The following is a 17,562-nucleotide window of genomic DNA, read 5'->3' on the forward strand; positions in this document are numbered from 1 at the left end:
CCTATGGGGAATAATAGTAGCCTTCCAACCTATCACGCACTCACTTTGAATCGGTAGTCTGTCTCCTCTGTCCATTCTCCTGGGATGATACACAGTCTGGAGGAAACTAAAGCAGTACAGCTCTCAAACTTTACGGATTCCAACTTATCCAGAGTTATGACACAGTCCTTAAAATGCTGTGAAATCTTTTAGCTCTTTAAAAACGCGGAGTAAATGTAGACTAATCACCACTGAATGCTGTGAGGAACGCTGCCAACTGTTAACTGATATGTCTCCACCAACTATCCAAATATAATGATGGTGATGAACGTCACAGGTTAACTTTGTAGTTGTGCGTTCTGACTCTCTCAGTGACGTCATCGACTGAAGCTGCTCTGCTGGTGAAAAAACGTCACTTTGAAACTTTTACAGGTGAAGCATTTTTTTTTACAAAGTTTTGAAGTTATTATAGTGACAGAAAGAGGCCACGAGATGGCGCCATTTTTCACGTAGTTGATACCGTCTGTGGCTGTTTGGTTTCTGTTCACAACCCTCCACGAGTGTTTTGCATAAAGTATTCCTCAGGCTCATGATTTCTGTTTCCTCTCTGGCTGAATTATATTATATTAAATTAAGGAAACTAGAGCGAGTCTTTCATCAGTAATTAGTTATTTTAAACACTTTACTACCTAAAGTGCATTTTTGGTGCTTTACATGTTTGCTGAACTGCTTCATGGGCGAAAAACCTTCTCATTCGTTCAAATAAAATCTATACTTCCTGGATTGCCAAGTTTGAAAATAAAAGCATTCAACAGAGTGTCAAAATGTGTTGTGTAAGTGTAGAAACACTGAACAAAAATATAAATGCAACACTTTTGCTCCCATTTTTCATGAGCTGAAACATTTTCTACATGCACAAAACAACCATTACTCTCAAATCTGTCTAAATCTCTGTCAGTGAGCACTTCTCCTTTGCATCCCACCTCACTAGTGTGGCATATTAAGTTGCTGATTAGACAGCATGACTGTTGCACAGGTGTGCCTTAGACTGCCCACAATAAATGGGCCTACAGGAGGGTGAGCCCATATGGCTTTTTCAGGCTGCACTTGGCCAGGCCACATGGGCAAAGGCCCAGCCATCAGGCGCTCTCTGCAGCTGCAGTCACAACTGACAACATACAAAAAGGACGACCTGATGAATTTTCTTTAAAAATATCATTTTTAAAAATGGCTGCCAATATTTATTTCAGACAGGTTGACAATAATTAGTTTACAGCATTCGAAAATCATGTTCAGCACTCAGCTGCTTTAGGGAATACACCAAATACCATGTGTTATTATAATGTGGTCAACGTATTTTCACTTTGTCACAAAGTTCATCTGCTTTTCATGTTGGTGCATTTCCACATCTCATTGTTCAAGCAGCAGGTTTATCTCGAAAACATGCATTTCCCCCCCAAGGCTGATAAGGCGTTAGAATATTCAACAGTTGCTTTGGTTTCAGACGTCAGTGATTGTGGCTAAATGCACATTTTTTCCTCATTTTCTCAAAAACAGATTCACTAACTGACAATTTGTTTTCCGTTTTACTATTAAAAAATATGACAATACCATTTGCTTCCATTGGGCTGGAGAGGCATCTGGGTGACAGTGATCACTTTGTACAGTTTGTTAAAAATCTACTCTACTATGTAACAGTATCTGTGTGAGGTGACCTGCACCCCTAGTGTCTGCTCAGTAGCTGAACATCTGTTGCGCAGAACTGCTTTGCTGCTGAGGGGTGGCTGGCTGGCTCTGGCTGGGCCGGCCTGGATCTGAGCCCTGGCTCTGGGCCTCCTGACTCTCCCCCTGTGCACCCTCCACCACTGGAGTGACCTGGCTGCCCTCAGCTGCAGGTACAGGCCTCCACGCCAGAGTCGGGGCCTCTAGCTGGTGGCCCATGGGGTTGACCAGAGTGGCGAGGTTGATGAAATGGGCGACGGACTGGGGTGTCCCGCTTCCAGCAGGACCTACAGTCTCTGGGATGAGTTCTGCAGACCGGTTGTGCAGCATAGCGGAGCCACTGACTGTGTCAAAGGTGACCGTGAGGATGGAGTTGTCCAGTGTGAGGGGCCGGTCGCTGGCTGTCAGGTGGCCCACGGCGACAGGCTGCAGGCTGGTAAACTGGGCAGGGGCGTGGCTGGTGATGGGCGTGACTGTGATGTTGGTCAGTCCCACTGAACTGTTGGGGGAGGAGGCTGATGGAGCACTGGGGTCGGTCAGAACCACCACCTGAAACGGCAACAATGGAATCAATTGCAACTCGATGATGAAAGCAGCTCATCTGCCGCTAAAGCACAACACTGTTGTTATAATCTAAGTTTGTGAGGAACAGCAGCTGGCTGAGGCCGTGAGTCAAGCTCAGCCAGCGAGCTGAATGAACTGAATTTTATTGCATTCACATAGCACCAAATGACAACAACGGTCACTTCAAGGTGATTTATATTGTACAGACTTTACAATAATGCAGAGAAAACCCCAACAATTAGACACCACCCAGTGATCAAGCACTTGGTGACAGCGGGAAGGAAAAACTCCCTTTTAACAGGAAGAAATGTGTTGTTGCTGCTGCTGCCGCTCTCCCGGCCTCTTGGCTTTCCATACTGCACATGTTAGGAAAGTTCCAGAACAGAGGCCAAATATAAATTACTGCAGCTGGAATAACAGTCTGATATTGACTCAAGTGGCCCAGACAGAAATAATGTAGTAAACACATCTGAAAAATGGAAAATAAATAAATAAAATTAGAAACTACGTCTTATTGCATATTTTTAAATCAAACTATTTAAGCATCATGCCAGTTTGTATAGTTATATTATTAAAATTGTTAAAGGTCTAATGTGTTTGAGCACATCTGTAATCACAAAGCCTTAGCTGTCAATTGTGGCTTCAAGCGTTGCACTGCATCTGTGTAATTTCATAACACTGTCTTAACAGCAGGAAAACAATTGTATATTATAAATGTAATCATTTTGTGGTTTGACTGTGTGTATTTTACACCTGCTTTACTCAACAGATCCACATTTTATCCTACGATTCCCAATGAAGTCATAACTACTAGGTCAACAATTACCAAAGTCGGCAATTTATTAGGTTATGTAACATTATAGCCCATTCAAAAAAAACCTTTATTAGACAACTGCCACATTTTTAGACAAATGCCACAGTTATTAAATGATGACTTCATATCAAATAATCAACAAAACAAGTGCAAATCCAGATTTATTCTGCCTTTCATCGGCAATGTCGAGCCAGCCGCTGTGGGTGACTTAAGGGCTCTTCAGGGAGAAAAACTTCAGTCTGTGTTTTCCTTTTTAATCAGGCCGCCTGCCTTTATCCACTTATCGTGGTGTTCGGGGGGAAAGAAATTGGACACGTTATTGTAGCAACAAAGCAGAATCTTCTGGGGGAAATGTGCACACGTACCTGCTGGATGCTCTGTACAGCAGAGCTCGTCTCAGTCTCATCACCGACAATGACGGCGTTGAATTCTGACATGGCTTCGTGCCTTGGCTCAGCAAAGTCAACGTATTCATCGGACTCGGAGAGCTCCGGCTCAGCTGAGCTTCTCTGCTTCTTCTTGGGGTGTCGGGAAGGTCGACTGGGCCGCTCCTGAGACATCCCGTCTTTTTCCATGGTCAGAGAGGGCTGCAGAAGGAAGTGAAACATCTTTAGTGTACAGAAAAATGCAGATTTTAAGGCAGCTGACACCACAGACATACTTAGACAATATGGTTTCTTGTTGTTTGTCAGTGTTTCCATAGCTACGCCTCCCTAAAACCACCTCGTTTGCCAATAAGGTCAAAGGTCAAGGTCAAATTTATTTATATAGCACATTTCAAACAGCCGATGCTGCACAAAGTGCTTAACAATATAAAAATGGCATTAAAAAGCAACAATGTAATACAATAATAACAATATAAAACAATAATAGGACAATAAAAGAATTAAAACAATAACTAAAACTATTTAAAATAAGAGCAGAATGCCTGGGTCAGAGTGTGTTAAAAGCCAGGGCATAAAAATGTGTCTTTAGTAGTGATTTAAATTGCTCAAGTGTTTGTACAGATCTAATATTTAGGGGGAGACTTTTCCAAAGTCTGGGATCTGTCACAGAGACGGATCTATGACCACGAGATTGGAGACAAGTCCGTGGGATGGACAGCATCTATTCTGAGCTAGACCTCGTGGTTTTTCCTGGAGCATAAACAGAGAGGAGCTCAGACAGGTAAGAAGGCGCTCGGGCGTTAAGCGACTTAAAAGTAAAAGTTTAAATTGGATCCTGTAGGAGACAGGAAGTGTAAAGAAGCTAAAACTGGGGTTATACGCTCTCTCCGTTTGGTACCAGCTAGCAGGCGAGCAGCTGCATTTTGGACCATCTGAAGACGATGGGTGGAGGCCTGGTCGAGACCAAAATACAATGAATTGGATTTTGGTCTGTGGTGTCAGAAATCCGGAATTTTATTCTAACCTGCACAATGCTGATCGATGACTCATTCATTGACAAATTTTCCTGAAGATCATCAAACTCGTCGATTCTCACAGACACCACCTGTAGGCATATAGGAGAAGGACAGCATTTCAGGCCGAGTCTGCCTTTCGAGTGCTGTAATATGGGTCGTTTCCTCTCCGGTCTGACCCCACTCACCTCGGGATGTTTGCGTCGCAGGTGTCGGTTCATAGAAGCGCGAGTGGACACCTTTGTCCCGCAGAGGTGACACGACTGGGCCTCTACCTTTTCGTGGGTCAGGTGGACGTGCTTCTGCAGCATGTACTCGGTCAGATATTTCTTATCGCATGTGGGACATGTCCACGTCTTACCCACTGCAGCAGCAGAGAAGGAGAGGTCAGCTCGACAGCATCAGCTAGTTTGAAGCCCCAAATTAAACCCTATCATATTCAATGTTGTGTGTAATGCACTCCAAAGCATCTTTGCTTTGTGTTGTTGGATTTGTGTTCATACATATGAAAGATCACATGTGTGTTCTGACTTTGATAGGGATATATGTTGGTGTGTAGAACAGCAGAACTGGAAATTATGTGAACGTGTTTCAGGTCAATTTATGGAGCAAAAGTAATGTAACGAGTCGTGTAACAAATTATTTACTCCATTATAATTTTGCTCAATAATGTATCAATCTCAGTTGCTAAATCTCCCAGTCCTTCCCCGTCTTATTAAACTTTTGTTTAAGAAAGAAAACACATTTTCCTAAAAATTGTTTGTAACTTTGCTTCATAGGTGTAGCTACTACTCTGACTGGCTGCATCACCACCTGGTACGGCAGCTGTAATGCTCTGGACCACAAAGCTCTGCAGAGGCTGGTGAGGACAGCACAGCGCATCACCAGGACTGAACTGGCAGCCATGCAGGATCTCTACAGACAGCGCTGCGTGAGGAAGATGCAGCGGCTCCTCTCCGATCCCAGCCACAGACTTTTCTCAGTCCTGCCGTCCGGCAGGCGGTTCAGGAGCATCCAGACCCGCGCTAGCAGACGCAGAGACAGTTTCTACCCACAAGCCATCAGGCTTTCGAGCTGCTGCCGTTCTGCACACACCATTACACACTCACTACAACTACAGGACTCTACACACTGTCACTTCAACAAATGCCACTTAAATGCTCGTTGCACAAGTTTTGCACAACATGCAAATACCAACTTGTCTTAACTATTAAATATTTAGAGAATTTTTTTCTCTCTTTTTCTCTTTTATCATCATCATCAGTATTATTACTGCTATTTTCTGTTATTTTCTTCTTAATATAACTGCACACTTTCTACATGTTCATGTAAGGCTGAGGAGCACGAGCCAAAGAACTTCATTATGGGTAAATGTGGCTACACTGTTTCTCCGTACAAAACTTGAAACTACTGTTTAGTTAGCACCATGTAGCTAACATTATGCTAGTATTTGTTCCAGTCCAAAAATAGCAGGCGTTTACATGAAAGGATACAACATGCTTCTTAAATCATAAGGTCCTGGCAGCAGCTGCATGTCACGGGCTTTTTGGCAAGTTTACCTTTGGACCAAACTGATTTTAGCCTTTATGCTAACTTAAGTCAACCTTCTTATTTTTGGGATCAAACAAAAGTTCCTCTTTCCTCTATTCATCAACAACTAATAAGAGCTAACTTACATTTTCATACCACAACAGTTAACATTAACAGCTAAAATTATTTTTGGTAAAATCACTTTAAATTATGACTAAAAGAAGATATTACATTACTACATATGGCATTACATTTGAAGATTGTAAGTAATAAGTTGCTTTCTGTGTGACTTTATCAGCCTCTCACTTGCTTTGGTCCAGTCCTGTTTACAATGTTCTGATTTAAATGTAGCAGGAAAGTAGATTCAGATGAAAGAGTTTCATGTTCAGCTTGTAATAACCGAGTAATGCACAGCAGTCTGGTTTTATGACGCCACAGTGACATGAAATACCTGTGTGGATGAGCTTGTGAGTCTCTAGTGTGGTCCTCTCACTGAAAGTCTTTCCACACAACTCGCACATGAAGTCCTTTATACCTGCAAGCACGGTGACACAAAACAAGCACTGAGGGACAATGACGTGATTCTCTGTTAGGTGTGCTTGGTTTTTAGTGCTTTTTTTGCAGTATACATCCTTCATGTCTGTGACACACAAACACTTTTTCTTACTGCAATAGAGACAAGTGAGAACAATCAAGACAATTAGGGTAAAGACAGTGTGGGGGGGCTGCACAGACAAAAAGAATTACAGCGGCTGTGGGTGTGTGACTGAGCATTAGTGCAGGTGTGTGTTTGTTTTTCCATGTACACGTTCAGAGTAACCAACCCATCATGCTTATGCTATATGTATGTGTGTGTCTGTGTGTGTTAGACTAAGGTAATGCATTAAAATGAGCTCTACGTGCACACGCACGCCTTCTCACTCACCTGTGTGTCTCTTGTAGTGTTTCAGCATGTTGACCTTTTGGGCGAACTTGCGCTTACACTCCTTACACTCGTACTCTTTGATGCCCTTGTGGAGCTTCATGTGGTGCCGCAGAGCATGTTTGGTCTTCATACCTGGGCAGGCAAACGTTGACACAATCTCAGAATAATTCAACCACCACCAGTTCAAGTCTACTCGTTCAGTTTACACGGTGGGAAAAGAGCAATGAGGCGTGCGATGACCTTTCCCGCACTCGGCGCACAGGTACTCTCGGTTGTCGTCGTGCACCCTGAGATGCTCCTTCAGCATGTCCTTTCTTGCAAACGATTTGCCGCATTTGTCACAGCCGTGGCTCTTCACCCCTGGATGAGTGAACAAACATCTTTTTTTAATTGTGACGTTACCTTTGCACAGACTCACCCTGTGAGAGTATGAGCCAGCGTAGGAAGTACATTTACTGACGTGCTGCCCTTGATTACAACTTTCAGCTGCTTTGCTGAACAGAGGAACATTTTTATGCCATTATTTTATAAAAACACACATTTTAGCATTAAAAATGTGACTTCAATTAAAATCTTGTGGGATTAGCGTTTGGATGAAACATTTTGCTGATTACCAGTAGTGTTCATTTAAAAACCTTATGCTGGGTGGTAGGCGAATAAATTTGTTAAGCACTGACCACAGAATAAACACTTCACCTGTGTGGATGATCTTGTGCCTTTCCAGATTTCCAATGCTATTGAATATTCGCCCACAAATCTCACATGGATGGATGTACCTTTAGGAAAGAGCGAAACTATTTGAAAATGATTTCTGTACATTTTTCTGACTTCATAGTTATTTAGTACCTTTATTTTGAAAAATACACAGTTTGCGCTAAAAATGACATCATTTCCTTTTAGGTGCAAGTCAGCAATTTCAGCTCTCACATGCATGGATGATTAGTAACTAGCACTCAATGGCTGCTGCACGCAAATGTTACTATCTTTCCTCCCGTGAACATATTTAAAGGAATCAGATGTATTCTTCTCCTCGCCAGATTTCAAAAGTACTTCTTTATACAATTATACATTTCTCTGCTGGCTCACAAGACTGTGACTAGCATTTGTACTTGCTTGCTTCCTACTGTCTTACTTCTGCACCGAAGGGTCGGGCAGCTGCTCTCGGTGGATGACCAGGTGAGCGTTGTAAGTGGCTTTGAGTGCAAAGCGTCGGTTACAGATCCCGCAGCCGTAGGCTTTCTCCTTGTGCTGCTCCATGATGTGCTTCAGGTACTCTTTTCCTTTTGCAAATGACAGCTGGAGACAAGAAGCAGGACGTGTGTTATTTGTGTGGGACACAGGGATACGTGGAGCTCCATGTGACTGCAGAGTTTCTCCGTGACAGACGATTGCTTACTTGGCATTTTTTGCAGTTATATTTATGGTGCTCTGGGTCATCTTCATCTTCATCCTCGTCTGTTTCGTCACTGTCGTCCGCTGAGATGCCGATCTTCTTGATGAAGCCTTCCCTTTCCTGCTCGTCCATTAAGGCTATGTCCTGAAATAAAAGGATGTCATTCAACCTGATGAACGCCAGGTATCTGGAGAGCACCTGAGCATTTCTGAGTTCATCTTTTCTTATCTGAGTAGCAGTGCTTCTGATTTTTTTTAAAAATATGTCCCCTTCTCTATAATTTAGAGAAATGGTGAGATTCTGACTGAGGACATGTAAATGTATAGAATATTCTGTCAGGTGTCTATAATACTGAATCAGAGATGGACCACATTTTGATACCTGATCTGAGTCAAAGTGGCATCCTTGTAAATCCTTGTGTGTGTGATTAAAGTGGAAACCAAGTACTCAAAGGCCCAAAGCCAAAAAAGTGTTCTGAATTTGTGCAGCTAAATGTGCAGCGGCGCTGTTAAACAAGTGGAACAGACTCTACATGCGTCATTGGTCCTGTGGAATAAGCAGTGGTGCAGCTTTCATCCTAGAAATTCATTTCATCCATAAATCCTGCATTTTTGTAATATACACAAACTCTTTGATCTTGTGATGAAACAGCAGCTTCTCTGTGAACGAACCCTTCAAAAGGTCTGATAATGTTGCAGGTTTCACCTTGAAGTGCACGTGAATGTGGTCTCGGAGGACGTCTACACGGAAGAACTTGCGACCGCAGATCTCACAGGTGTACTTTTTATCGCCGTGAGTCAACAGATGCTTGTTCATGTTACTCCTGCAGGAGAACACCTGTGCGCACACACAGAAACACACTGCAGTGAAGCAGGTGAACGATGAAGTGATGCCATGAGCCGACGCGTGCAGACGGCTTACCTTGCTGCAAATGGGACAGGGTGACGGCTCCTTCCTGTACTTGGTCCCTTCTTCTCCATTGGCCTCCAGCTCCTCTCTCTTCATGTGCTTTGGTCCTGTGCGTATGGATTTTAGGTTTAGTTTAGCGAAACAACAAATCACTTAATATTTGCTACACAGTGATTAAATAGCTCTCATGGTATGGTTAAAAGTATTCTCTGAACTCAAACATTTGTAGAGCTCCTCCGCTCATTGCCTACCTAACCCCTACAGTAAAGCATGGCGGTGGCTGCATCGGGCTATGGGGGATGTTTCTCAGCAACCGATCAAACCAGCTGGAGTCGAACACACAGAGGTCTCTGAAAACAACCTGCAGAGATCTGACCAATAGTTTTGCTTACACAGCACCAAGTCACAGTTGCCTCGAGACTCTTCCTATTTGCGAGGACCCAACAATAATACAGAGAAAACCCCAACAATCAAACGACCCCCTATGAGCAAGCAGGAAAAACTCCAGCAGAACACGGCTCAGGGGAGGGAGACGGGACAAAAGAGACACTGTGGAAGAGCCGGAGATTAAAAACGACTAATGATTAATGCCGAGTGTTGTGTAAGCACACACACAGTGAAATGAGGTGAAGGAAGCCTAGGCTTATTGTGCCATAGCTAAGGAATAGCTCAGGGTCACATGACTATAAGCTTTATCAAACGGGAAAGTTTTAAGCCTAATCTTTAGAGCAGAGAGGGCGTCTGGTGTCCAAACTGGGAGCTGGTTCCACAGAAGAGGGGCCTGAAAGCTGAAGGCTCTGCCTCCCATTCTACTTTTAAATAATCAACGGTGTGAGAGTAAAGTGCTCTACTGGGGCGATATGGTACTATGAAGTCTATAAGATAAGATGGGGCCTGATTATTTAAGAAGCTATGATTGAGCAATATGGACACATGAACTTTGGAGTGTTTTGCAGAAAATCTCTCTGTTCTAAAAACCTTAAAGGTTCAGGCCTACAGAGTCTCCAGTTGCAGACTTGACTGCGAGACGTTTCCTGGAAATTCTCTTTGTCTTGCATAATCACGGTGACTGATAAGACCAGCGGCACGACTGCCTGGGAGGGAGTTTAACTATCCATACTCTGATTTATTTATTCCTGTAATGCTTTTCATCAACCATAAAAAGCACGAGAAGCATTTTGCTCTCATCATTCTAGTACTGTGAAAAAATAGCATTAATAATCAAACGCTGCTCTGTGTTCTCATGCACTCACCCAAACCGTGCCTCCTGTGGTGCTCCTGCATCACGTCTTTGCGGTAGAACATCTTGTTGCAGATTTCACAGGAGTAGAGCTTCTCGCCGTGCTTCTTCTTGTGCTTGGAGAGGTTGCTGTTGGTGGAGAAGAACCGCGAGCAGATATCACACTGGAACGTCTTGTCGTCTGGAGAGAAGGAATGAAAAGAGGATGGTTAGAAATGTGATCAGAAACGAGAGGGAAAAGAAAAGAGGCAAACCTACCTGTCCGGCAGTTGTGGAACTTTAAGGCATTTTCCAGGCGAAAAGATTTCTCACAGGTGTTGCATTTGTACTTGTACTCTTGGTCAGGCTGTTGGGGGGATAAACACACGACGTCATTAACCGCTGGAGCGGCTGAAACCCTCGATCCGGCCGTTCGCACTTACCACGTTCTTGCTGTGCTTGTATGAGATGTGCTGCTTCAGGCTCTCCTTACGGCTGAACAACTTGTCACATTCATCGCACTTGAACAGCTTATCACCTGCCGACCACACATGAAGGGACCTTTTAGTAAACATACTCACTCCTCCTGAATTGAACTCTATCTGGAGATGACGCCATCACAGCCACAACTGTACCATGAGATCGAATGTGTCTGTTGAGGTTGCTGCTGTTCTGGAAGACCTTGTTGCAGCGGGGGCAAGCGTAGACCTTCTTGTGCTCTCTCGCTCTGTGCCTCTTCAGGACAGGCCCGCTGTCTGGAGTGCTCAGTGGGCTGCTGTTCTCTGCCGCTCTCGTTCCCCCCTCTGACGCTACAGGCTCCGAGCTCACCAGTGGGGGCTTCACATCTGCACACATCAGGAACCCAACGTCAAAGTCGACGGAGCGACCGTAGATGAGCTCGTGTTCCACACTTGATCGTTTTACGCCCTTATTGCAAAATTAATCATAGTCATTTTTCACCTCAGAACTCTACATGCGATGCTCTGTAATGACAAAGTGATGAAGTTTGTTTGAAATATAACATGTACATAAATATTCACAGCCTTTGCTCGATACCTTGGTAGCTTGGAAGCACCTTTGGCAGCAATTACAGCCTCAAGTCTTTTTGAGTATGATGCTACAAGCTAGCACACCTATTTTTGGGGTTTCCCACTCTTCTTTGCAGAATCTCTCAAGCTCCAGCAGTTTGGATTGGGAGTGTTGGTGCACAGCCATTTTCAGATCTTTCCAGAGACGTTCAGCCAGGTTCAACTCTGGGGTGTGACTGGGCCATTGAGGGAAATTTCTAAAGCCACTCCTCTGTTATCTTGGCTGTGTGTTTAGGGTCATTGTCCTGTTAGAACAGAGGTGGAGGAACTGCAGGCGTCGAGGGCCGGTGTCCTGCAGGTTTTAGATGTGTCTTTGATCCAACACAGCTGATTTAAATGGCTAAATGACCTCCTCAACATGTCATGAAGTTCTCCAGACGCCTGGTAATGAACTAATGATTTGATTCCGGTGTGTTGACCTGCAGGTTTTAGATATCCCCACCCCTGTGTTAGAAGATGAACCTTCACCCTAGTCTGAGGTCCAGAGCGCTCTAGCAGGTTAACATCAACATCATGGCTCTGTGCATCGCTGCATTGACCTTTACCTCCACCCTGACTAGTCTCCCAGTTCGCTTCTGAACAACATCCCCCCAGCGTGATGCTGCTGCCACCATGCTTCACTGTAGGGATGAGATCATCCATGTGATGAGCCGTGCTTGGTTGTCACTTGGCATTCAAGCCAAAGAGTGTAATCTTTGTTTCATCAGACCAGAGAACTTAGTTTCTCATGGTCTGAGCGTCCTTGGGGTGCTTTTTGGAAAACTATAGGTAGGCTGTCATGTGACTCTTACTGAGGAGTTTCTGTCTGGCTTCTCGAAAAAGTAGAAAAGTACTTGACACACGTGAGATCCCTCTCTTTTCCCCTGGTGGTGATTTGCATACAGCGCAGGTTTTGCCACTTTGGAAAAATAATTGCATGAGGGGACAACATATGTTTTTTCCATTAAGTAAACCAGAGACCCGAAACGTTCCTGGCTCGACGTGTTTAGTGGGCACACATCTTTGTTCAGATGGAATGTGATTGGTTGGTGACTTTGTGAGCTGGATGGATACAAGGAGCCTCGTCTGAGTTGACACTGGGCGATTCACCTCAGCACTGCAGGATCTTCATGCATTAACTGTCTTTGTGTCTTTTCTGTGTTCTGTGGTGCAGACGCGACTCTACGACACTTGTTGCTTTGTTCTTGGTCAACATTACTTGTTATCTGCTGTATTTCCAAACAGCGGACGATGATCCGCTTCAAAGAACAAGCTCTTCACCTCCTGCTGTGCTACACATTTGAATTTGATCCGTCTTAACGTAGTGACTATATCCAGAAACTTTGAGCTGTGTTGTGCAGGAAACAGGCGCTGACCGAGGGAGCACTCGATCTACTTTTGCTTTGTGTTTTAACTGGTGCAGCATGCATTCTAAATATCATGCGATCATCTTCATTTAACCGCTGCAAGCCAGAATATGTTTCACAAAGTTTTTTTTGCCCAAGCCTGACTCTCTCTTTCTTCTCACCTCTGTTTTTGCTTGCTGCAGCACTGGGCCTGCGTCCTTTAGCCCTCCTCCCTCGGCTGTGCCCTCTCTTGGGGCTGGGCTGCGCTGCAGGGGAGATGCCCTCCTCCTCATCAGGACCAACCAGGCATTCCCCCTGGGGCAGGAGTTGCTCTGCTGGAAGCACCGTTACCGTCTTTACCTCGTTGAGGTGGCTCAGCATGTCGCCTGTGATCCACAGAAAAGGGGCAGATGAGTCAGCGTGTGCGATCATGACGCAGCGTTTTGTTCAGCTTAGAATCTTTTGAACGGGTGAACATGTGGCGTTCACTCATGCTGGACTTGCTGCCAAAACAAAAAGCTGCTGAAAAATTGATGCAGTTAAAAGAAAAAAAAAAGGATTATAATCACAAACTTAGCTAAAATATGGGAAAACATTTCAAAGACGTGTGAACTGGAGGTGGTGGGTGTTTTTAATGATCCTACCTGTGCTGCTGTCTTCAGCCGCTGGAGGCATGTGGGCTCCACTTTTCTCTGAGATCTCAGATTTAGCGGATGGAGCTGTCACATCTGATTGAAAAAGAGAAAAGCGAGAAGATGTAACTCTCACAGTTTCCATGGTACCCCAACACAGCATCTGTGCTGTAACCAAAGCTACCTGGTGGAGGCAGCGGTGGCTGAAGTGGGGGTTTCAGCATGGGCTTCTCCATCTTCTTGGCATAGAACGCTCCATACCAGACTCTCAGCTCTGTTCCTGGCAGCACATCCTGGGAAACACAACAGCGGCAGGTATGCACGTGGATCAACAAATCAGTCTGCTTACAGAGGTGAAGGAGCCGCGCAGGTTTCAGGTGGAGGAAGATACCTGGGAGGTGTTGAAGTACACTTCGTCATCCTGCTGGTAAGCCGTCAGATTCTGGTGCTTGTGGTCGCTGGCAGGTCGCACCAGCATCATCCAGTTGCAGTCCTCCTCACTGCTGGAGTCAAAACACACCACTACACCGTCCTTCTTGAAGATCTGCCCAACAACAGAGAGAGGATCAAGAAGGAAGTTAAAGTTAAAAACCACATGCACACGTACAGTTTAAAGCAGAGGGTTTAAGTGCACCTTCAGGGGGAACGCTCCTTCCTTCTCCAGGTGGGGAACCCTCTTTGCTTCAAAGGGCCCAAACCGAGTCCTCTTGACCAGCCGGTGCAGGACAAACACCCCCTCCTCTCCATTTCCCATCTCTCTGATCTCCAGGCTGTCCGGAAGAGACGACCTGATCCAAGGAAAGAGCAACATGGCATAAACTCCTGATTACTGTCTGTTCAGTATGTAAGCTAAAAGCATGATAAAAGCTGAAAGCGACAACCCTCACTCTTTAATCTCAACTCTGCATCATCACCAATCACGACCCCCAACCTGTTACTGCAGACTCCTCCCAGAAGTTTCTTCCTGTTAAAACAGGGACTCTTACTGCCGCTGTTGCTAAGTGCTTGATCACAGAGGATGATCTGGTTATTGTAGGGTCTTTACAATAACAAGGCCAGCCTCCTGCCTTCTTGTGATCCCTTAGTTTCAGCATCACTTGATTCAGTATGCTTACTTTGCTAAAATGCTGAAAAATGGTGTGTCCTCCCCTTTTGAGCAATTTTGTGCAATATTATAGACAGAAGCCCCAATGATGCAAAATATCAGAGAATGAGAAAGAGAGAAAACACAAACAAAAAAAGAAACTGCAGGCTGAGGCTCGAGGAAGGCAGCTGTATGCTTGTGAGAAGAAAGCATCGAGTGAGAAATCTATTATGTTTAAAGTTAAAAAGTTCCACATTTAGGATGAAGCTGCAAGTGGCAGAAACGCAACCACCCACAGTGGGATACTTGGACAATCTCTTTGCAAGGTCTAGAACAGCAATAAGGTGACACATGAATGGGGTTTGTAATTTCACAGGTCAGGATGACTGGACGTCAGCGCTAGCAGGGATCGATGTTTCTCCTTCTTTGGTTTTGCTCTGATTGAATCTTTAGAAAGAAACTTGAGTTCAAAGAATGGCCCAAACCCCCACCTGACACCTCCAGCTGTCACTCACCGAGCTCGGCTGAGGACGAAGGAGTCCTGGACAGTCACCACCGGCCCAAGTTCAGGACACTCAGAGTCATGGTACTGGCCACAGTCCTCGCACCCTGTCAGATACACATCACATCTGTCTTCATAGTGCTTTCTCACTCACACACACACACACACACACACACGGGACAGTAAGGGCTGGAGTCATACTCACAGATGAACTCATCTGGCGTCTGTTCAGCCATTATGCCAACCTACAGAGAGGGAAAGTGTTTGCATGTTTACCAGAGAGCAGCAGCCTGGTCGCACTCAGTTTTACTGCACATTTACACGAAGGAAGTACTTTAACGAGTGTTTCAGGATGTAACTGAACTTCTGAGCCTGCTCATCGTTTAATGTGGGACCCTTCAGGTGTACGTGAATGCATCAGCCCTACCGGCTGTACACTAGTGCCTTATGGAAACATTAGCTGGTTTTTGTTCTACGCGAAACAGTTGACGCGTGTATTTGAACATATGCAGCCCGGGGAATAGACGGGATCCAGGATTTGAGTCGTTCCCAAACTCTAGCCGGGTTTTAACTCCGATCTGAGCGGCTGCTCTTTGCTAAAATGTAACAAAGAACAGTCGGCATGGCGGATGGACCGGAGACGCAAACCCCCAAACCGGAGTCAATGCTATTCAACGGCCGCCAGTGTGTGGTGGAGGCGTTTCGGGTAAACTCGGACCGAACCGGACGGATCAGCTGCACCTTTACTACCAAACTGCGTCTCCATTTGGTGGAAAGGCGGCGTGTATTGGTCGGGAAACACGTTACCTTTTCTGCAAAACCCCTTCATTTACCAAATCCTGACTCCGGGTTCCAATCCGCTCCAGAAACGGCGCAGGACCGGAAACGAGCAGCCCCGACTGCATTATGGGAAATGTAGGCGCAACACAATGGCGCTAACCTAGGACCTACTACCTCATACGTGTAACAGTTTTTAGTCTTATAGAAACTGCAGAAGTTAACAAAAATGTGCACAAAATACTAAAAGGCAGCATGTTAGCGTAAGCTGCTGCTTATAACTACTTTATCAAACTTCCGACAACGTTTGCTGTCACAACAACGTTTCGCTTTCTGTTTCAGTCCTAACAACACATTTAATGAAAATTATATTTCAGTGTCAAGAAGCTTTTTACAATGTTGTCTTTATACCAAAATGTCTTTCTATAAGCAAAGTGATGAAACACGTGGAGCAGTGCGAGTTACTAAACTGTACTAGTTAAATATTTGGAGTTTCTTTGATTAATATGGACTCTTTTTTTTGAGATTAAGTAAGCCCACTTATTATATTTGTTATAACTTCACAGTTACTAAATTCTAATATAATAAACTATATAATAAAACTGTAACGTTGTCTCCTTATGTTAGCACTCAGAGTGGGCATGTCTGAAGGACTGTACTAACAGCTGACAGATCGCCTGTGTGGCCTGTCATAGTTGTTGCATGAAGTTGTGATAGTCTGGACATGTGCAGAGGACAGATAGTGAAGGTTGGACCATTGAGGCAATGAGTTGCCTTAATTGTTTGAGGTCTGACAACAACAGACATTTACTAGTTGTTCTAGGGGATTAGAAAAATATAGACATAAAAGGCACAATATACTCACCAGCCACTTTGCTACATCCAACTGCTTCATTCATTTATTAATGCAAAGATCCAGTCAGCCAATAACATGGCAGCAACTCAGTGTGTTGAGGCATGTACAGATGGCTAAGACGGTCTGTTGAAATTCAAACCAAACATCAGAAGGAGGAAGAAAGGTGATTAAAGGGATCTCCACAATTGTGGCTTTGTTGTTGGTGACAGACAGGCTGGTCCGAGTACTTCACAAACTGCTGATCCCACACGACCATCTCTACAGTTTACAGAGAAAAAGTCAGAAAAATAGAAAATATCCAGTGATGTTTATTCTAGGTTAAAGCTGAATGGCCAGACTGGAAAACTGTAAATCAAATAACCACTTGTTTCAACCAGAAGAGCATCTCTGAATGCAAAACCCTGAGGCAGGTTGGCCACAGCAGCAGAAGACCACACGGGGTGCCGTGCTGTCAGCAAAGAACAGGAAACCAAGGGTACAATTTGCGCAGGCTCACAAAAACATAGCCTAGTCTCAATTTCTGCAACCACGTGTGGATGTGTAAGTTAGTATAAATAACACGGCAGCATGAATCCACTCCGTCTTGTATGGTTCAGGCAGCTGGTGGGGATGTAACGTTGTGTGGGATAGTTTGTTAACACTTTGGCATCGTTTAAATGCCCGAACCCATCTGGGCATTGTTGCTGCCCAGCCTTTATCACCACAGTGTATCCATGTTGATAATTCACCGTGCTACAAAGCTCATGTCATGTCTAACTGATTTCTTGACAATGAGTTCACTGCACTCAGCCTTCACAGTCAATCCATTAGAGCCCCGTGGTGCTGTGGTGGAACATGTGCAGTA

General features: G+C 44.6%; 1 protein-coding gene across 1 annotated transcript; it reads right to left on the reverse strand.

Annotated features, from left to right (window-relative positions):
- Positions 1 to 1,197: 1,197 nt before the first annotated feature.
- On the reverse strand, positions 1,198 to 16,339 carry LOC308387472 (PR domain zinc finger protein 15-like). Its single transcript, XM_080867537.1, is given in 25 exon segments — positions 1,198 to 2,250; positions 3,445 to 3,666; positions 4,490 to 4,570; positions 4,667 to 4,842; positions 6,460 to 6,543; positions 6,934 to 7,065; positions 7,174 to 7,293; positions 7,630 to 7,709; positions 8,066 to 8,229; positions 8,330 to 8,470; positions 9,032 to 9,163; positions 9,248 to 9,342; positions 10,489 to 10,656; positions 10,734 to 10,821; positions 10,898 to 10,992; positions 11,090 to 11,299; positions 13,050 to 13,253; positions 13,512 to 13,595; positions 13,684 to 13,792; positions 13,891 to 14,043; positions 14,134 to 14,287; positions 15,099 to 15,192; positions 15,291 to 15,330; positions 15,893 to 15,903; positions 15,906 to 16,339. Coding segments are annotated over 25 exon segments (3,459 nt in total). The 5' UTR covers positions 15,991 to 16,339; the 3' UTR covers positions 1,198 to 1,713.
- Between the last annotated feature and the right edge of the window lie 1,223 nt (positions 16,340 to 17,562).

This window comes from Rhamphochromis sp. 'chilingali' (genome assembly GCF_963969265.1).
Source record: "Rhamphochromis sp. 'chilingali' genome assembly, chromosome: 19".
NCBI lineage: Eukaryota > Metazoa > Chordata > Actinopteri > Cichliformes > Cichlidae > Rhamphochromis > Rhamphochromis sp. 'chilingali'.